Source organism: Patiria miniata, unplaced genomic scaffold, assembly GCF_015706575.1.
Source record: "Patiria miniata isolate m_02_andy unplaced genomic scaffold, ASM1570657v1 HiC_scaffold_3, whole genome shotgun sequence".
Classification (NCBI taxonomy): Eukaryota; Metazoa; Echinodermata; class Asteroidea; order Valvatida; family Asterinidae; genus Patiria; species Patiria miniata.
In genome coordinates this window covers 37,350,352-37,371,742 of record NW_024037069.1, presented here as the reverse complement: position 1 = coordinate 37,371,742, position 21,391 = coordinate 37,350,352, and the positions used below count along the sequence as shown (strand labels likewise).

Genomic DNA, 21,391 nt, shown 5'->3' with positions numbered 1-21,391 from the left:
AAACATGATTATGAAATCCTGCCAAGGATCATGTCCAATCATTTCTTCCACCAGCAGATTCCTTGTCACAGTGCATAACTCGGCTTTTTGTTATCTGCATTTCCCGGCGTTGCTGTTTGCATTACTAGGTCGTGCATCGAATAATAATAGCACTTTGCAATGATTACGTAACATGTTCTTGATCCTCCATGGTTAATATGTTTACATATTCAGCGGGTTCGTTTACGTATAATCACCCGGCTAGGTTGCATTCATTGAGTATATAGGGACTATACGTACGTGAATCACCATTGGAACCTTTGATGAACGACAAGACAGTCTATAGCAAAGTCAGAACTGTTATTTCTCCGTGATACAGGAAACATTCACTGTAGGAGTGTGGCTGAAACTGCGTATATTCAACCAATTCTCGGTTAAACAATTTTTCAAGTTTCCATCAGTGTTTTCCGGGTTTTGACAGTATGGCGCCTGGTGACAATCGTGTTCATGGAGGTATGTACTACGGCAACTCGTGTGTGCTGTTATAAATTGATCCAAACTCCCCATCCAGACAATAATATTCAGTCAGTACGTGGCGTAAATAGACTATAAAAGTATAGGGAAGGGTAGCCCCATAATTGTGGCCAATTTACTGGACTACCTCCGTAAACATAGGCCACACTGCCAAGTGTACAAAAACATGTCGCACTTTGTCAAATTTTGATATTCACATTGAGGCTTAGTTTGTAGGGTTTTTTGGCTTTAAAAGCATACTCACCCTCTTTATAGGCTAATCAGAAAGTGCTGCCTTTTTCAGATGTCTATTTTTCGTGAAATTTCCAGATTCATTTGCACACGTTCATGACGTTTGCGTATCAAAATTTCAACATGAAATTTCACAAAAATTAGACATCTGAAAAAGGCAGCACTTTCTGATTAGCAAAGAGGGTGAGTATGCTTCTAAAGCAAAAAAACCTACAAACTAAGCCTAAATGTGAAAATCAAAATTTGACAAACTGCGACATGTTTTTGTACAAGTGGCAGTGTGGCCTATGTTTACGGAGGTAGTCCAGTAAATTGGCCACATTTATGGGGCTAAGGGAAGGGTAGTCCGAGTAACTTGAACCTAAATCGCCTTTTTTTTAACATTGGGACATGAGTCTGGTGATTATGATCCAAGTCGATTGTTCGATAGCTCCACTTTTGCAAGTGTGGCCTTTATTTACGGAGGTAGTCCCGTAAATTGGCCACATTTATGGGGCTAAGATACAAGTAGAGTTTCGATGATTAAGACTGAGGTACTAAGGTTTACTTACGATCTGGATTAAAAGTGAAATTTACCATTTATCGGCGAGGGCTCCGCCCCGCTTACCGCGCGCAAACGCCATTTTCAAAATCTCAGGTGGCATATTTCTGTGGCCGTTTTGAGGTTGAAATCTGATGTTGGAAAAAATGCTGCAACCTGACGCCAATTTTTTTTTCTTCATATATCATCTCAATGGAGGTCATTCGTTGCAAATATGATAAGACATGAATCTGTGACTAAAAAAAATATTTCCAATTTCGTTAGGAAATAATTTTCTTGACTCTCCATAGACTTTGTACGCAATCATGGAAGTGGCGTCATTTTTGCAACATTTTTTTCCACTTATGTCTCAATGAAGGTCATTCGTTGCAAAAATGATGATAAGACATGAATCTGTGACTAAGAAACATTTCCAATTTTGTTAGGAAATACTTAAAACAATTGTCTTTCTCTTCATAGACTTTGTACACAATCGCAGAAGTGGCGTCAGGTTGCAACATTTTTTTCCAACTACTATCGCCAGGCCACGTCCTGATGTTTAAAAAAGGCGATTTGTAGGGTCCAATAATACTCGGACTATGTAGGGGAGGGGCATCCCCAGCCTCCCGCTCGATAGAGGCCCGTACGTGTCCTCAGCCCTATAAATGTGACTCATCCAATTTGTGAGCCACACCCCAAATAGGCCTATCCATGCAAAGTTTCATTCGAGTTTGAATTCTAGTGGTTTTTTTTACTTGATATAATATTGGAAGCTACTTTGTTAACAACCAGGGAAAAAAATCAAGGAAAGATTCCCATATCTGGCCATCACTATTTTTTTTCCTTTATTGACCTATCGGCCATCGGAAAGTAATAATATGCCCTAAAAAAGTCAAATGTAGCACGGACAACATTGAAGTAGTTACTAAGAAAACACTTAAAAAAATTTCAGACCAGTCTCATAGGGTTTGTGCACAGGGTGACAAGGGATGGCCAGATATGGGAATCTTTGCAAAATGAAAAGGTCAAAGGTGCCTAGAACCCATGACCTCGCAAAATTCACACCAAAACAGAATCACCTCCCGAAAAGTGATAGTTCCCAAGCCTGCATGTAGCCGTTTTACAAGTGGCATCCTTCCACTTTCTCAGGCAAATATGACCCATGTTTCAACCGTAATTTTATCAAGCCTGCCCTCAGATGGAAGCCCAAAAACCAGGGAGTTGATCCTTGGCTACATTTACACAATTCCACCGTTTTTAAAGCCAAACGGTCTCCGTTTTCAAAAGAACTGTGGGGTCACTTTTTATGCTAATCAGCTCGCGTAGAAATTCTCACTTGAATTAGTTCACTGCACCCTGTGCAACATCTTCCTCGAGCAAGGTGGACGCCATTTTGTGTAGTGGTTGGACAGTATGCAGAAGGAGGAAATGTCTCCGAAAGGTGGGCAGGGTGTGATTTTTAAGCTCTGGCAGGAGCTTATACATGTCACTTGGTGGTCGGTCGGTCGGATGGTCTGTCTGTCTGTCTGTCTGTCCGTTCTGACCTTACCACCCTTGTGGGGTGATGTTCCTTTCAGGACACATCACCCCACTTTTTTCACAATAGAAAAACATCACCCCAGAAGGGAATCTTTAGAAAAAGGGATAATGGGAGCACAATGCTATCACCCCACAATTCCGTCTGGCTGGAACGTCCGTCTGTCTGTCCAAAAAAATGAGTAAAAGTATGGTGCTCCATATATATGTGCCATCTACGTCACATTTTTCGCAAGAGTGCACTCGCACTGTTTTTTTTTTATTAAATTGCACGACTTCAAGTGCCTATTTTATTTGGTTATTTTTTTTGGGGGGGGGGGCTAAACATCGGCCCGATCTTGAAACGACTGTCTTCAACTAACTATACCTGTACCATTAATGATAGTGCTCACCGTCGTTCTTTCGTTATAGTCTTATTCATTTTTAATCTCATATCCCTTTATTTTTTTCCCATCAGTGCAAGAGGAAGAGGAGGGTCCAGGATGCTGCACCACGGTGCTGGTCTTCTGTTCTTACATCGTCTTCGTTTTCACCCTCCCGTTTTCCCTCTGCTACTGCATCAAGGTATGTCTTCGCAAGAAATCAAAGTGCATGTACATGCATAGAAGCGATGCACAGTGCGCAACTTGGTTTTCACCGTACCAACCTCATCCTCGATGCGTCGAGGAGTACGCTACCACTAGCTTCTCCGTCAATTGAAAACGGAGGTTGAAAATAAAGTCGACCCTGGGAACAACGACAAAAATTGTATTCTTTCCGTTCAACTTGGCATCGAAAATTCAGTTTTCTTTTTGTTGCACGTGATAACTTAATTTAAATATATATTTTTGGTTAGTCCGAATCACGTTGAGTTTATTTACGAGGTTTCTGAATACATCGGTTTTTCTCCTGGTACGTGGACAGTGAAGTTGAACAGTGACGTCGCTTGGTTTAGCGCAATGTAGGGTGAATGGCTGTTGACTGTGTATAAGTATGAGGCCACGTGCATTGGCAACCTCATGTTTTGCACGATGTCGGTTTTTAGAGGTAGAGTATCATTTGCAGCTATCCAAAAATAACTGACAAAATTATCGTTCAAAAGCTTACTTGGTTTAAAGATATATGGCACTAAACTCCCTGTGAAAATATTGTTCTTTCTGACATGCTGTCACTTGGAAGAAAACAATAAAAGAAGCCGGCATTTTCCAAACATGCGTCTGTATAGTGACGCTTTTTTTGGAATTAGCCGTTGGTTTGTAATTCGGCGAATCCGTGTTTCGAGAAAACATTGAAAAACCATGCTCAACCTTTGATCAAGAAACGCGATTGCGTCAATTCAAGATCTCTACCAGCTTCATTTCTTCTTAAATGATAGCAAGCCCGACTAAATAATTTCACAGGGTGTTTAGTACCCGGTACGATCTTTAAGCCAAATATGTCTAACGGCTTTTTAATAATAAATCGCTTGGTTACATTTGGATAAATGCAAATGATCTTATGTGCCATTAAGTCCTGATTCATGTTAAATTTCCCTTTTGACTTCTTTTTCCAGACGGTTGCGGAGTACGAGCGAGCCATCATCTTCCGGGCCGGCCGTCTGCTACCCGGGGGTCCTAAGGGGCCCGGCTTGTTCTTCATTCTGCCCTGCATCGATGAATTCAGAGTCGTCGATCTCCGGACTCTCTCATTTGATGTGCCGCCACAGGAGGTGGGTTCTTTAGCTTGTTTAGTGACTTTAGTCTGTCGTACACTTGTGATAAACAAAACCTCAGTCACCTCACGAAATGAACTCATAAATTCGGTGTGGCAATTATAACTAGGACTCATTATGACACCAAAGGTTGCATAAGTCCCATAACTGCCATGGAAGTGTACTTTATAAGGTTGACCTACGGCACATGGCACCAAACAAGCCACAAGAAGAGGCCTGTAATAACATCAACGCAGCCTAGGCCCTCAAATGGCTCTATTTTGCAATGGAGCGTAGGTGTCCAGTTACAAAATGGCAATGGGCTTCAGGACTGCTTTTAGGGGTGATCATCTTTGGGTGAAATTTTTTTTTCTCTAAAAGTCATCGATTAACCCCCCGAAAATTGAACAGAACATGAAAGATGATGAAATAAGCTTTAATTCTTGCGTGTCTTGAACATCTCCGAGTTGAGTATTTTTTTTATAATTTTGGGAAGTGCGCGTAATTACCACTTAGGTCTAAGGCAGTCTATGGTCTGGACCAAAGATCCTATAGCGCCGCGTACCTATGGCGCTATAGGATCTTCGGTCACAGGGACCCATGACCGGTGTGCTTGCTGCCACCTATCTAGCGTCTCAAAGTCTCCCATGCATCGACTGTTCATCTGATCAAGTTGTTATCGGTTCAATTACAAGTCAAATGCTAAGTTGTAGCATGGAGGAAGGAAAAGAAAGTGATGGATATGTACGGAGGAATGGACGTGTTTCTTTTGCCAGTGGTACTCTTTAATTCACACTTCACATGATTTGTGATTCATTTTAAACTTATAATGACTTTGATGACATACTCTGCTTTTCAAACCAAATGTACATGTTATTTTTAAACAGAGAACTGATTTGTGTATTGTAGATCTTGTCCAAAGACAGCGTGACGGTGACCGTAGATGCCGTGGTCTACTTCCGCGTACAAGACCCTACCGCCTCCGTCTTGAACGTGGAGAACTACAAGCGCGCCACGGAGCTGCTTGCTGCTACCACCCTGCGTAACATCCTGGGCACCAAGACCCTGGCTGAGGTGTTGAGCCACCGCGACGAGATCAGTGCCGGACTGCAGTCTCAGCTTGATGTAGCCACCGACCCATGGGGCATCAAGGTAGAACGCGTCGAGATGTAAGTTCTCCTAAGCATGCTGTATACCTGTTGTCTTCATAGACCCTTCCTTCCTGCATGTCAGTTAAACAGTACCAAACTTTTGGTCAGCTGATCACGGGAACTCGGTCACACCGTAAGAAATGTACTGAAACTAAAGGTGGGCGGGGTTTATACCAAATCTGGGACGTTCCATTATTGATTTGGGTTGGAACCATAGCCAGTGGATAACACGACAAAGAAATAATTTAAACCGAAACATCAGAACTACCCATGCATCGTTGGTTAGTCCAAAGAGGCATGTATGAAGAAGAAAGTGAACCTTCGAAATGCCCCTCCGTATACGTTTTCATTCAGGTGTTCATACTGTTAATTTGTCTTCTTCAGATGATGTCAACTTTTCAAATTTCACTTAACCCTTTACCTAACTTTATTTTAACAGTAAGGACGTCCGCCTGCCAATCCAGATGCAGCGTGCCATGGCCGCTGAGGCTGAAGCGTCCAGAGAGGCCCGTGCAAAGGTGAGTCATTGAGGCTAAAGATTTGGCAAAATGATTGAAAAAGCTACATCCGTCGTTGTTGTTTCTCTTATCATTGGGTGACCGTGGATGACTTGAAAATGGTTAGTAATGATACAACTTTGTGTTTCAAATTCTTACCAAACAGGTGATCGCTGCGGAGGGTGAGCAGAACGCCTCCCGCGCCCTGAAGGAGGCTGCCGACATCATCGCTGAGTCTCCCAACGCCCTCCAGCTCCGGTACCTCCAGACCCTCAACTCCATCTCGGCCGAGAAGAACTCCACAATCATCTTCCCGCTGCCCATCGACATCCTCGCCGGAATGATGAAAAAATAATTAAGCCGTTTTGATGATCGAACGGGATTGGCTGAAAGAACGACGGGGCGTGGCTTCACCAAAGCGCCAGTTTGTTCATGTCAAACTGTTTAACATAACTGTTTATGTAGCCTGTTAGCATTTTCTGGATATTGATAATTTATGTGGGAGTTATATCGAATTTTTAATTTGTGCCGCAGGCTTATGTTGTCCTCTACAATATTCATATTTACATCTTTATTTAATTTTATGTATGCACTTATTATATTTATACCCGCTTTTATGTATTATTTACATGTGTATTAATTACATTGAACTGCAGCTCACGCAGTGCAGTGCTACTACATCTATTACACTTTCTCGTTTAACATTTAAACGGCTGGTAACATCTCCAAAAATAGGGGGCGCTCTTCAAAACCGGCCATTTTCAGGGCACATTGTAAGGGTTCTGGGGCTTTGTTTTCATATTCCTAGTTCACATCAGAATTGTCCATACCATTTTGGGAAATGGTTACTGAATTACAATGGTAACAAATTATCCAACATTTTAGGGCCAATTTTTTTTTCATCTCGAGGGGGCACACTTATGCTCGAGGGGGCACATGTCCGCAAAAGGGGCACTTGGGTAAATCTGAGGGGCAAGTGCCCCCAGCTCCCCCCCCCCCGGTTCCGCCGCCCCTGTGGCCCAGTTCATCGTTTTTGTCGGCAAAATCGTAAAAAAAAAAATCGAAAAACCATCGAAAAACCATGGCTACCTTTCAGGACGAAAGGTCTGTTACACACACGTGATTCAAGCAAGGGCGGATCCAGGGGGGGGGCCAAAGGGGGCCATGGCCCCCCCCCAAAACGAAATCAATTTTTTTTTTTTATGTGACATCGCAATAACGGCAGGCAATGAGTACACCACCATCTTTTCCTCAAAAAAAAAATTGGTTAAAGTGGTCAGAAATTGCCTCAGATCGCACCACAGAGCATCTAGAATCCAAAAAATTTTCGGGGCCCTTAAGCGGGCCCCGAACCCCACGCCGTAATTTTTTTGACCCACTTTTTGACATCGCAATAAAGGCAGGCAATGAGTACACCACCATCTCTTCCTCAAAAAAAACATTGGTTAAAGTGGTCAGAAATTGCCTCAGATCGCACCACAGAGCATCTAGAATCCAAAAAAAAATTTCGGGGCCCTTAAGCGGGCCCCGAACCCCACGCCGTAAATTTTTTGACCCACTTTTTGACATCGCAATAAAGGCAGGCAATGAGTACACCACCATCTTTTCCTCAAAAAAAAACATTGGTTAAAGTGGTCAGAAATCGCCTCAGATCACACCACAGAGCATCTAGAATCCAAAATTTTTTTCGGGGCCCTTAAGCGGGCTCCGAATCCCACGCTGTAATTTTTTTGACCCACTTTTTGGGGGGAACCAAAAAATTGTTTGGCCCCCCCCAAAATTATGTTCTGGATCCGCCCTTGGATTCAAGACGTAAAAATTGTTGCAGAAGTGTATAATATTGTTTAAGTACCTGATTATAAGTTCGCTGTTGTGTATCCAAACTCTGTAAAACTGAACGTATAATGAAACAATTATGTTATTTACTTTCAAACGATAAAGGATATCAGTACCTTTTCAACGTTTTACCTTTAATTTAGTTCATATATGTTAGTGTGCGTTATTATAAACTAAAATACTTGTTTAATTGCCTATTGGAACTTTAACACTGTTAAGGTAGGATGTGTATGGGTATTGTGTTGCACATAATTATTATAATAAATATCTCAAGGATTTTCCAGATTGAAAAATGTGTGCCGCCTCGATCGTCACTTGGTGTGATCCTTCTGAGCTAAATCACGGTAACATGTTCATAGAGTGGGATCGTTCAGGCTCCTAAAACATTCTGGAGCAGTAGATGGCGGGAAGTGTGGCGTATGGACTAATCCGGTCACGTGATCACCGTAGATTCACAAGGCCCCCTTCACTGGAGCAACCATTGTGCACGCTATTGTATTTTATAAACAAAGCAACTGGCCCGCAAGACGGATTAATATACCGGAGTCTTTTATAGCGCGCGTATCTATACCAACAGTTAGGTAACTGACCCGCAACTGGCCCGCACAGTGATGCATGACGGATTAATACTGGAGTCTTATATAGCGCTAGTATCTACAGTCGAATCTCTTTAGTACAAACTCTGTTAATACAAAATTCTGGTTATAACAAACATAAAGCCTTAGTCCCGACTGTGCATTTATGTGCACAATGAATGGGACTGATGTTCCTCTTAATACAAAATTCTGATATAGCAAACAATTTGGCTAGGTCCGAACGAGTTTGTATTAACGAGAGTCGACTGTGTATATAATTATCAAAGACAGGTAAATGAAGTTGATGAGAAATATGAGACCCATTTAGCACCTTTTACCGTGTTGCATGCAGCGCATATTGCAGAAACACCGGGAAAACCCTTTCTCTTAACGAAGTGTTGCTATTTAACGTGCATTACACAATACACGGGACATAGACCTGTACTGCTTTAAGTCCCATCCGTAGGACGAAGCAATAATGGTAAAGTGCCTTGCTCAAGAGCACAAGCACCATGTTACACGGGCACATGACACCTCAACCATTGGACCACAGCACCGCGGAATATATAGGGGAGAGTGGAGGTAGCACAATACTTATCAAGCATTATCAAATCATAGCGAGATGAGCTATAGAAAGATCCCTGCCGGTTCGAATCCACGTCCGTCGCTGCTCATTTTCATCGACTATATTTCTTCTCCAAATTTATCGCTGGGATAACATTAAGGGAAAAAAGAGAATGAGTTCCTTTACGTGTCTTGCAATGATTCAAAGAGAACATACACTGAATTTTTCATGACACTAAACCAGGCGCGGTTCTAGAGCCAATATTTTTTTCGGGGGGGGGGGCTAGCATGGTGGATCCATAATTTTTTTCAGGGAGGCGTGCTGAAATGTAGACCGGTTATTTTCTCCGGACACTTGGGCCTCCGAAAATCAATAGGTGGGGGAGGGTGGTGGCTCGTGCCATTTTAAGGGGAACACTGATAACATCTTACAATCAGGCACTCTAAGCCCCCCCCCGTAGAACTGCCACTGCATTAAACCCCCTAGGAAAAAAATACGCACCCCGCGCGTCATAACGTCAGCGGTCCTAGACCTTATAGTGTGGCATGCTTGCACTTTTGCTTATGCACATGTATACATCTAGCGCCCTCTGTTTTCTAGCGAGCACAGCAGACCCTTTTGTTTTTGCATGCAGCGCGCGCTCTACGCCATGAAAACGAGGTTGCAAGAATTACAATGTGCATGTATTGCTAAAGTACTGATAAGTAAGGAAAGAGGTTGCGACCTTGCATTATGTTTTGTTGCGCCGCCCCGCTGCTGAGTAAAATGACATGGAAATTCCAGTAAATTTACTGTAAAATATGTGTGGCTGGGCGGAGCCTCCATGGTGTAATCTGATCGCTGCAGGTATTGAAGCCCTGTTTTAAATGTTGGCTGCAGTGCCTGATGTACATGTAGGTAAGGCCATGGAGGAATAAAGTGATTTTTTTTCGATTTTCAGATTTATTGATGATTATCGTCATGATCGTCCGGTGCCCCAAATTCGCGCTGCCCAATATTCGCGCAACAAACTTTCTCGGCTCGTATCTTTTTTTCACACAACGCGGACTGACGTCAAATCACCGTCGTCGATCCATCATTTCGTCACAGTTTTCACGAACATGACGAAGAGACAATTTTGGCAAAAATCAGTATATTTTCGAAATTCTTTTTTGGGCCGAAATCGATTAAGTGCCTATTGCAATTGCAACGGATATCTTGGCGAATTTATTTTGTCAAAATCAGATGAAATCATTGAGATCATGAGAATCAATAAAGGGAAAATTTCACTCAAGTCGTATTTTCAGTTTTCACGAAGAGACAATTGTAGCAAAAATGCACATTGTTCTATGGGGACAAAATAACGCGCGTGTGCGATTTTGAGTTTTCACGAAGAGACAGTTTTCGAGCGCGCGCAAGCAAAACGGGGTTCAACTTTAAAGTCGATTTTCTCAAAACTATGTTTCAACGCCCTGTGGCCAAAATTGTCTCTTCGTGAAAACTCTGACGATTTTGTCCATTGTCACATCGTCTTTCTTCTCGATGCAGTTATGCGGAAATCAATAGCTTTTCTGTGAAGTAGGCCCCTAGCCTAGGCCTAATTTGAAAGAAATCAAAGAGAGTGTAAATTATTGCCGTACTGACTAGAAAACGTAACATTATGGAATGGCCCAGAAAACTAATAAAAACATCGCTATGAATTTCCGATCAATGTCGCCGTCCAACCCCGAAACGTGAAAGACAACTTCGGTCAACTTTCACTAAACAACAGAGGGCGTAATCAGAATTAAGGAGCACGAAAAACAACGTGCGCCTTATATTGCGTGCCGTTATTATTTTTACGATCTGTTTCGCCGAGATGCAGATTTCGGTACCAAGTTTTTTGTTGGAATGAATTAGCTAGGATGATCCTAGCCCAACTAGTGTGGCCGTCGGTATGCTGCTTTGGTTCAGCGCAGCATACCGACGGCCACACTAGTGGGGCTAGGATGATCCTAGCGTTATGTTTATGCATAACAGGAATGAATATGCCTTAAAATATATTTCTGTCGGAATAAGACCTATAGGCCTAATCGTAATGTTTAAAGTACCCAAAAAGTAGGCCAGCCCAGGTTGGACTCCGTTGTGTACATGCAACGGAGTCCAGGGTATGAATCTCTCCTGCCATAGCGAAAAAAAATTGTAACACATTTTTTTTATATTGTTACCTGACGGTACTCCTAGAACTATGAGGCTCCGCGTGAGCGGAGCACACGCGGAGCCTCATAGTTCTAGGAGTAACCTGACGGAGGAAGCTGTAATTTCACTTTACATATTCCTTGTGTCCAGAATTGTGCCTGCGCTGGCTGGCTGGGTTTAGAAAAGGCAAATATGTCCGAGGGCGGCGTGTTTACCGAAAATAAACTGCAATTCCATGTTTTCCTTGAAAACATTTGCAGTACGAACTCCCCGTGTGAAGATTGCACACCTAGCACGCACACCTAGCACGCTGCCGCCGTGGCCGCGAACGGCACGCGCGTACACGTACGTCTTCACGCGGAGAGTTCGTACTGAAAATGTTTTCAACGAAAGCGTAGAGCTTGCAGTTTATTTTCGGTAAACACGCCGCCCGCGGACATATTTGCCTTTTCTAAACCCAGCGCAGGCACAATACTGGACACAAGGAATATGTAAGCGAAATTTCAGCTTTCTCCGTCAGGTAAAAATATGAAAAAAAATGTGTTATTTTTTCTGTGTTATACAGGTTCCATCTGCCTGTAATTGACTTCGAAAGAACAGCGGAGTATTTAGCAAGTACAGGGGTTCAGGAGTCGTTTCTCGTTTAAGTCTTTGGCCGGTGGTTTGTGTGCACACATACCCTAACATGTCTGGCATAGAGATGGAGTCGAGGGCAGGAGGAAGATACAGTGCAAGCCAAGGTGATCGGGGCACGTCGCCCAGGGGTAAGTTTTTCATAAATTAATTGTGAAAAAAATTGTGCAAGGTTAGCCCAAAGACATGTAAACAGATTTAGGTGTTGTGTTTAGGTGATCTAACCCACCCCCCCCCCCCCCTACTTGGTCTGCAAAACATAGGGAAAGTAAGCTAAAAAATAGCAAATGCCTGCTTACATGAATTTGGTTGGTTTGTTATTCTGCAAGGTCTAGAATAAACACGCCACATGGGTAACATTTCCCAACTTTTTAAAAAACGGGTATTAGCAAAAATTTAATTAACCCTAACTCCTTAACATGATTTACTAGGAACCATGCCCATTCTGGTACAATCCAACACCAAATGGGAAACTGCACATACATATATCTGACTTTGATTCTGGCGGTGTGCCAACCCAATGTAAAAGACTGTCAGTTTAGGGGTACTGTACCCATCCTGACAGATTCCAACAAAACATGCTGTTGGGGTTTGATGGGTTGAGTAGATAAAATTTCTGTATATACATGTAGCTCTTTTCTTGTTTGCTTGTTTGTAGCACTGGCATGATTGCCTATTGGTGAACAAATTAGATATTTTCATTATAATTATTATCATAACCTAACTTTAACATTTCTCGTAGCGTAAACTCATTTTCTGTGTTTAATCCCACAGACGATGGGGGCTCAATGTCGTGTTGTACCTATGTGCTCTGGTTTTTCTCTCTACTCCTGCTGGGTATAACTTTCCCTATCAGCGTTTGGTTTTGCTTCAAGGTATACATATATCAATGCAACAAGAGTTCAAACTAATCTAAAGACAATTCAATCAAGAAAGGCTAGTTTTGTTCAAGGTAATATGCAACATTTGCGTTTGCTGTAGGTTATTTGCAGAAAAAGATGGATTTGGGGGTTAGGCCAAGAAACATGTTGTTCTTCTTGTAGTCTGGTTCCACTTGTAGTCTGGTTCCCTGACCCAACTTCAGAGCAGTTTATAGACATCAGGGAATTGTCAGGTCAGGGAATCAGATTAGCTTTTTTTGTGTTCACCCCTTTACGGATGTGTTTTCAACATGACCATTTGCAAACGAAATGTGGACTAACTAAATTTGGTAAATTGGGGGCAGTATTGAAATTGTCACTTTTTTCCGAAGATGGTCCGCCAACCATCGTTGGAAATTGATACAAAAATTCCACTTTGCTTGAAAATGACAGCACACCAGGTGCCATGATTTCACAGGATGCTTGAGACTATTATTCACTTACAGCCAAGTAAGATATTTCATAATAACTGGTAGTTTCATTTTTTTATGTTTGCAAATGTTGTATATTCACGAAGTTAAATTAAATGCAGTTCAAGTAGTTGGTAGTTGTTTTGTAACCCCTCACCCATATTCTTCACATTTTAAGAAACATCTGATTAACCCAATTAGCATCTGTTTTGTATTGAATTTCATTGTAGTTCTTTTCTGATGAACCAAAAAGTCGCTGGGGTAACGAATTAAAGTGCGAAATCTGTGGATGGGGTGTTACTTGTATAAGGTCTTAGAAAATGTTTAAATTTTTGTAAGTTTTGAATTTGGCAATGCCATAATGAAAAATCTTCGTCTTTATGTTGAACTTCCAGTCCTTGTCTTGTTTTCATATTATTATTAATATTTATTATTATTTATTTTCTGGGAATAAAACCAACGATTCCTCAAAATCACCCTAGGAAGAAAGGGAAAACAGTGAGAAAAAAAATTACAGTTTTAAAGGTGGGAGGAAAACCTCAGAAGAATATTTGGGGGAAAACCCACAGAATCAGTTGGGGACTGAAAAGCCAATCCACGTTTGGCCTGGGCAGGAATCGAACCCGGGTCACAGCGGTGGAAGGCGAGGAAAGTACCGCTACGCTAACTGACTCCCATTTTCAGAAACAAGGCAATGCTTACCCATATGGACTAGATCACAATATTGTCAGATACTCACACATGCTTCCCGATTGTTTTCCCATCGACCAAGACGGTCTCAGAGTACGAGCGAGCAATTATTTTCCGAGTTGGTCGTCTGTTACCGGGAGGACCCAAGGGGCCTGGTCTGTTCTTCATCATCCCCTGCATCGATGACATCCAGGTGGTGGATCTCCGGACGCTCTCATTTGATGTGCCACCACAGGAGGTAGGCTATGTTTTAGTTATGTTACCATGGTTACAGAGCTTTTTCATTTCCAAGACTATTGAAATTATACAATAACATCTAAAACCATAGGACAATAATATGCACTTGAACCAGACATTTTTATATATCGTTATGAAGGGGTTGAACTTTTTTTAATGGAGACAAACATTACAAGACCTCGCAACGTTGATACTCAGAAGAATTTTTTTTTGAAAGGCTGATGGAGTTGTCATGGAAACTACAAGATCGACAGCTCTCACTTTGATCATAAACCTTGTGAAAAATTCACAAGAATTTGTGTCATTATGGAGTGAAAATATGATTCAGTGGTGTACAACATTTGCTTTTGCTGTAATTTTCAGAAATGGATGGATTTGGGGGTTAGTGTTTTATAGCAAATATCATTTCACTGATTGTTTAAAGTTTTGTGTTCGTGGATGCTGGGGAAAAAAAACAAGCTAGTCTGGTTTCCTGACCTGACAATTCCCGGCGTCTATAAAGTGCTCCATTTCATCGGAAGTACGGTCAGGGAACCTGACTACAAGAACAGCATTTTCTTTCTTGGTTTTCCCAGCATCTATGAACACAAAACTTTAAAGGGATCAGTGTAACAATATTTGCTTTATAATACTACCCCCCAAATACATCCATTTCTGTAAATTACAGCAAAAACAAATGTTATATTACCATTAAGATGTCAAAAAAGAAAATGTGAAAATTTAACTGTCATGATAGGTTTGAATTTTTGAATGAGGAAGTAACAGGGAAACTCAAACCAGATACACAATGACTACACAAAGGCACGTTCCAGATGAGCCCACCCATCTGTAACTTAAGCATTTCTAAAGCACATCATGACATCAACGTGGCCATGCATGCATGGCCCATTCAATAAAAAAAAATATTGTGAATAGACATTAGGCCAAAAAAAAAAAGTCTCCCGTTTCTGGTATGGAGCTTGTCCAAAAAGTGGTGCGGCGACGCGGCTTTTTTTTCTTTTTTTTTCCGGACTTTTTTGCTTCAAATGTCGACTGATGACTGCAAATGGTGCCCGACTAAACTTAGTGCAAATATATGGGAGTTCAGAGAGGCTACATTAAGCTTATTCTCGATCATAACCCCATCTAAAAACACGTTAAAATTGTGCAGCAGCAGAATTCCAGTCAAACCAGTGAGTTTGGCGGTTTTGAGACATCATCTTTCATTGAAAAAAAAACTTTTTCATTTTGCCGACGCGCATGGCTACGGCGACGCCCGCGCATACCAGAAACCGGAGACTTTTTTTTTTTGGCCTTAGACGTGGCTTGGTGATCTACTTGTTTGCAACTCCACATCACAACTTGAACTTGTTACAGGAGATAGTTGTGATTTCACAGTGTACACCTGCTCTTTACGTGTACGTTCATGCATGTATTTCCTGTATACAGATTTTATACAAATGCATATACCTGACAATTTTTAGGGAATGGTGGAAGAGCATTTTCCATATTTTTTTTGGTTAAAAAAGTTTATCACACCAATACACTTCTATCATAAACATATTGGGTATTCCTTTTTAAAATGGAATTTCCAGATATTTTGTTGACATGTATGTTGTTCCCAACGTTTTTTTACCTGTATTACAACAAAAGAGAGAAATATATGTTTCTTTTCTTGATCGAAACAATTGTTTTGACTTGTTTTAACTGTTTTACGTGGTTTTAAGGGTTATGTATTTTTACACTTTAAAACTGAGAAAATGAACTTCATCTTTTGTCTTGTAGTGAGATTTAAATCTGGATTTTAAAAAAATTCCGTTTGAATTCCACTATTTGGTCTCGATTTTGTAAACTGTATATTCGAAACCAACCTTAACAAAAAATTAAAGCCTTCAACTTTTGTGACACATGCTAAAGAAAACAATTGGAACATCCCCCAATAATATTATGCTCAATGGTCTCGGATTGTAACTGCATTCACTCGCTAGCAGTCTTCTTGGTGAATGAATAGCCTGCCCATTCAACCTATCAGAGAGTTCCCATCCATTTTGTTTTCAACATTACAGCTCTGGAGTGTTTTTTCAAGGCCCAGTGGTCATTGAATCCTGAAAGCTGTACCCAGTCGTTGGGAGGGCATTTTATGCGGCACCTCAACTCGTCACTTTCTGTTGGCATGACTGTGAGCTGGATGGGAACTTTTGGTGAAATCAGAGAACCGTAATTCGGTTTGAAAAAATATTCAGATAACTGGATTTTGAAATCTCTGATTTCTCCCACAACTATAATTTTGTTTCAAAAACATGAACCCGATACAGCTCACAACAGGGCTAGCAGTGGCTCAGTTTTGATTCCCCAAGAGTTTTCATTACCAGACAAAATTGTGTCCGAGAGATGATGTCAGAGATTAATAAGTTGTCACTGAGGCAGTACGCTTGTTGTCATAACAACAGAAATGTAGGTCGCATCGTACGTCAGCAGTTAAGTTGCACAATGCTTGCGCGCGTGATTACTCGGTTGAAGTGTCACATACATTATGTTTTGATTGTCTAAACATGATCACAGATGTTCATGTTTGCAGTATTAATTTGGATTGTTGTTCTCCAAGGTCTTGAATAAACACGCCACATGGGTAAATTTTCCCAACTTAAAAAAAAACCCAGATATTAGCAAAAATTTGCACTGAATAATTAAAAAGGAAAACAAATGGTGTTACTGATACAGCACATTACAGCATTGCCAACCAAAACGCATTACATGTATTACGTTCTGAAACTTTGAATACTTAAACATTTGCTGATTATTTTAGTTGCTGTAATTTGCATTTTTGTGCAAAATCTTTCCTTTTCTTCCCATTCATCTTCTTATTCTATTTCTTTCTTCAACTGTTGAAATTAAAAATTGGTCATTCGGTAAATTTAGGGTCCAAAGTGTGACATTTTTCCTGTCCCTGTTACCTTGGTACTTTGTAATTTGCCATTCAAGTATCATTAAGAACGACTTCAAACTATTTTTCATTTGTCGGGTAGGTAGTTTGCTATTTACATGTATGATCGCTCTCGGAGGACGACTGCATTAAGGAGTGCATCAGAATTATAAAATCATAGATGTCAGATGTAACAGGGACAGGAAAAACAAGTGGACCCAAATTGACAGAATGACCCATACGCATTGTATTTGTTAGTTGGTATGTAATTGTGTTTTTTGCCTGTCAAGTTGAACGTAGAAATTGACTGTCGCAGGATTTGAACCTGCGACCTCCGGATTGCCATTCCGATGGTCTACCAACTGAGCTATCCAGCCCTATGTTGGCTGCTGCCAAATTTTGTCAAATTTTTGTTCAAGCCGTGAACGTTTTTATCTTGTTAGTTGGGGTTTGGGGTATTCTTTTCATGAGGATAAAATAAAGTAAGAAAAAAATATTTCTTTGACACAAATACCATTTGAATTGAATCTTTAGGTCCTGTCCAAAGACAGTGTGACCGTCACTGTGGACGCAGTGGTGTACTTCCGCGTGCAAGACCCCACGATGGCTATTATCAACGTGGAGAACTACAAGCGCTCCACGGAGCTGCTTGCTGCCACCACCCTGCGTAACGTCTTGGGCACCAAGACCCTGGCCGAGATGCTGAGCCACCGCGACGAGATCAGCAACACCCTGCAGACGCTGTTGGATGACGCCACCGATCCCTGGGGCGTCAAAGTGGAGAGAGTTGAGATGTAAGTCGATAAACACGTGCTACTCAAGCCTCTCAAGACAAGCATGATTGAGAACATTTCTATTCCCTCCTGCATGTCCTGGATTGGATGCAAGTCCATCGCAGGTTACTTCCAGCAGCGATGCTTGTACCCATTTATACTTCCAGTGGAGAGGCAAATTGGGGTGAAGTGGCTTGCCCAAGGACACAATTTATGGACAGCGCAGAATTGGAACCCCTGACCCTCTGATCATGAGTCACAAACCCTCACCACTAGGCCATATACTCCCCTTGTCTCAATCCTACTGCCACTGGTTTGAACTGGATCTTTCATAATTTTTCACTTCCTACAGCAAAGATGTGCGTCTCCCAACTCAGATGCAGCGTGCCATGGCCGCCGAGGCCGAAGCATCCAGGGAGGCCCGCGCCAAGGTAAAATCAGCTGACATTGTAACTCCCAAGTTGAATTGCTGACTTTTGGATTTCCAATTAAAGGGAATGTACAACATTTGCTTTTGCTGCAATTTTCAGAAATAAATGGATTTGGAGGATTAGTATGTTATAGCAAATATTGTTAAACTGACTTGTTTCATGTTTTGGGCTTGTAGATGCTGAAAAAAAACCCAAGAAAACCAATCATGTTCTTGTAGTCTGGTTCCCTGACTCCACTTAAGATGAAACGGAAAAATGTATAGACTTTGGGAATTTGTAAGGTAAAGAGAATCAGTCTAGCAGGCTTGTACTAGCATTTGGAGTGACTAGCAGGCTTGTACTAGCATTTGGAGTGACTTGCCTGAATCCACATTTGTTTTGTTTTTTCAAACTTGACACTGGCTCATTCTAGACCAATGAAATAACAGTATCCAAGACACAGTATAACAATTTTGGTGGCACAATCTCTTGGAGCACACTAGAACAGTTGATCTTGTTCAAAAGTAGACTAAAATCCCTCGTTTTTTTTAAATGTCTTACGTCATTTTGGTCAAAACTTGGGTGCAAAAAGTTCTTAGACTCTCAAATGATGCTGCACAAGTTGCATGTCTTGACATGTCACAGGTGTGGAAATTAATTCCAGAACATTAATCACAAAATGACCAAAAAATCTTCCCAAGTGCATTTTTTTGTTTGCAGTTTTGCAACTAGATGAACAAGGGATTTTACAGAAAAACAAACTTGATATTTTTTTTTTTTATGGTCTTTCAGGTGATTGCTGCGGAGGGTGAGCAGAACGCCTCCCGCGCCCTGAAGGAGGCTGCCGACATCATCGCTGAGTCGCCCAACGCCCTGCAGCTCCGGTACCTCCAGACCCTCAACTCCATCTCGGCCGAGAAGAACTCCACCATCATCTTCCCACTGCCCATCGATCTGCTCGCCGGATTCACAAACAAGGGCGAGCGTGGTGGTAGGGACGACCATTCCCATATGACCAAGCCATCCATCAATTAAAACATCACGAAAGCTGTTATGTCTGTTACAGAAGCGCAAACTCTTTATCTTATAACTTCCCTCATCAATTCAACAATTTCTAAGTGTTGGAAGCGATCAGAGAAACAGAATTGACGAAGGACGCGTGAATCAACTCAAGATATCAGGTCAGCGTTGTAGTCCAGTCCTTTTCCGAGTCGGAAATATTCTGCTGCCAATTTCCCAAAGCAGTGTGGAACATACGCCATGCGTAGGATTTAGTTGAGTTTGTTCATAGTTGCGCAATAACCTTTCGATCGTTTTCGTGAGATTTGCCATAGCTACACAATTTTCTAAACATCTTGGATGAGGATAATCAGGGTTTCGGTATCAGCTGTTATAGTATACAATTTCATATCAGTCACAAAACAGTTTTGAGTCGGCTTTTACCCACATTTTGAATATAGTTGGGGTTTTTTTTCGAATTTCTTCGGAAAAGATGACCACTCTCAAAATTCTGCCATGGTTGAAAAGGCTGTGAGTTTCTTGTATCAAACTTAATAATTTGGCCATAGACAGACTCTAGATGACTGTGTAAGTTTCCTAATATGACTGCGTAAGTTTTGCTATAACTTCTTGCAGAAGTCGAGAACATACACACTTTAAAAACTTCATTGAAATAAGTCCTAACTGAAGTGATTTGCAACGTGAAATGTTGCCTAACTTTCGCAATGACAATCCAGCGTTAGTGGAGTTGCACCATTGAGTGAATTCATTTTCTCCGTAGGCTTTCCTACTTTCGGTACGTGATCAATCGAGCGTAATCGCTTTCCTAGGGACCGAGAACCAATCAGCGATCGAGACTTGACAGTTCAATGGCTCGCCCGACGGTTGTAAATACACATCCCGCAGTACGTTATCAAGCATCATATCAGCACTTTCCGGGGACCAATCAACGGTCGAGATACTGCGGTGATGATGCACGGAGCTAGTACCGATGGTCTAATTAACATGAAATGGCCCCGCCCCCATTGCTACGACATGACCAAGACGTTAGTGCGAGAAAATAAAAAAACAGTTATTCAAGTGCGCTACACAACAATGCAACTATTGCTGTTGATCACTGACGTCTTGGGCCAAGACTGTGCCGTCATCAGTAAATGCACTCTTCGGAACATGCCCCTTTGTCGCGATTGATACGCATGCGCGTCTATTTTGCAAATGAAGTGAGACATTCTGGAACTTGGCCAGAGCTTATTGTGCACTCGCGCTTGCTCAATGTACACACCACAAAGTATTAACAAGTCATTCTGCTAAACAAGGAGTTTGCGCTGATGTAATAGACATCGCAAGAAAGAAATGCACACACTTGTGTAGTATCTCTTTGGCTTTCTCATACAGTGACATACGGCTTTGGTTGTCAGAATAGTTAAATTTCATAAATACACAGGCTTTTTAAATGTATGTTCACAATGTTAATGTTTGTAAATACGGACTTACAAGAATGTGACTTTTGTATAAAAAGAATGTATTCTCTTGTTTTATAGGAATATAAAGTTGCTTTCCCCATGTTTAAGTTTTACTCAAAAAATAAAACTTCTTTTTTTATTATGTTGCTACTTTTTTATCGCACTTAAAAAAAAAAGTCATTTTTGAATGAGCCATTAAACCAAAACATTTGTCCACTCTTGGTTATGGAAAAATGACTTCACAAATTTGGAATTATTTGCAGCCACACAAGAATTCACAGGGATCTCTTTGTGTATTATAGGTGCAAAAGTATCCCAAAGAAAGACCATTTTTTTAAGGGTTGCAGATGCCCAAAATGAAACATGCAAATTGTTTGCTGAAAAGCAAAGGGAAAGCAACTTAAAAAGTTATATACAACATTTGCACACAAAAAAGTACAACGTTATTATGAAATATCTTACTTGACTGTAAGTGAATAATAGTCTCAAGCATCTTGTGAAATCATGGCACCTGGTGTGCTGTCATTTTCAAGAAAAGTGGATATTTTTTTTAAATTTCCAACGATGGTTGGCCGTCCATCGTTGGAAAAAACTGACTTTTTTCAAATTAACCCAATTAACCAAATTTAGTTAATCCACATTTTGTTTTCAATCAGTTACACATCCGTGAGCGGGTGCAATTCCCCAATGTATGTAAATTGCTC

General features: G+C 41.2%; 2 protein-coding genes across 3 annotated transcripts; both read left to right on the top strand.

Annotated features, from left to right (window-relative positions):
- The first annotated feature begins 237 nt into the window (after positions 1 to 237).
- On the top strand, positions 238 to 7,057 carry LOC119737321 (mechanosensory protein 2-like). The gene is made up of 6 exons (XM_038211583.1): positions 238 to 492; positions 3,258 to 3,364; positions 4,332 to 4,487; positions 5,379 to 5,638; positions 6,060 to 6,138; positions 6,284 to 7,057. Exons 1-6 carry the CDS (start codon positions 462 to 464, stop codon positions 6,470 to 6,472), a joined length of 822 nt encoding a protein of 273 aa, XP_038067511.1. The 5' UTR covers positions 238 to 461; the 3' UTR covers positions 6,473 to 7,057.
- Positions 7,058 to 9,790: 2,733 nt separating this feature from the next.
- Positions 9,791 to 21,158, top strand: LOC119737320 (stomatin-4-like). 2 transcript variants are annotated; one of them, XM_038211582.1, is made up of 7 exons: positions 9,791 to 9,986; positions 11,816 to 12,014; positions 12,658 to 12,758; positions 13,986 to 14,141; positions 17,577 to 17,836; positions 18,168 to 18,246; positions 19,018 to 21,158. In XM_038211582.1, the coding sequence occupies exons 2-7, from the start codon at positions 11,936 to 11,938 to the stop codon at positions 19,258 to 19,260; spliced, it is 918 nt and encodes a 305-aa protein (XP_038067510.1). In that variant the 5' UTR covers positions 9,791 to 9,986; positions 11,816 to 11,935; the 3' UTR covers positions 19,261 to 21,158. The 2 variants fall into 2 exon arrangements, with proteins under 2 accessions (XP_038067510.1, XP_038067509.1); XM_038211581.1 differs by having other exon boundaries at positions 9,791 to 9,990.
- Positions 21,159 to 21,391: the final 233 nt, after the last annotated feature.

Coding starts and splice junctions, on each gene's coding strand:
- LOC119737321 (XM_038211583.1), top strand. CDS start 462: ATGGCGCCTGGTGACAATCGTGTTCATGGAG. Junction 493..3,257: donor TGACAATCGTGTTCATGGAG/GTATGTACTACG, acceptor TTTTCCCATCAG/TGCAAGAGGAAGAGGAGGGT. Junction 5,639..6,059: donor AAGGTAGAACGCGTCGAGAT/GTAAGTTCTCCT, acceptor TTATTTTAACAG/TAAGGACGTCCGCCTGCCAA.
- LOC119737320 (XM_038211582.1), top strand. CDS start 11,936: ATGTCTGGCATAGAGATGGAGTCGAGGGCAGGAGGAAGATACAGTGCA. Junction 12,015..12,657: donor TCGGGGCACGTCGCCCAGGG/GTAAGTTTTTCA, acceptor TTAATCCCACAG/ACGATGGGGGCTCAATGTCG. Junction 12,759..13,985: donor GCGTTTGGTTTTGCTTCAAG/GTATACATATAT, acceptor CCATCGACCAAG/ACGGTCTCAGAGTACGAGCG.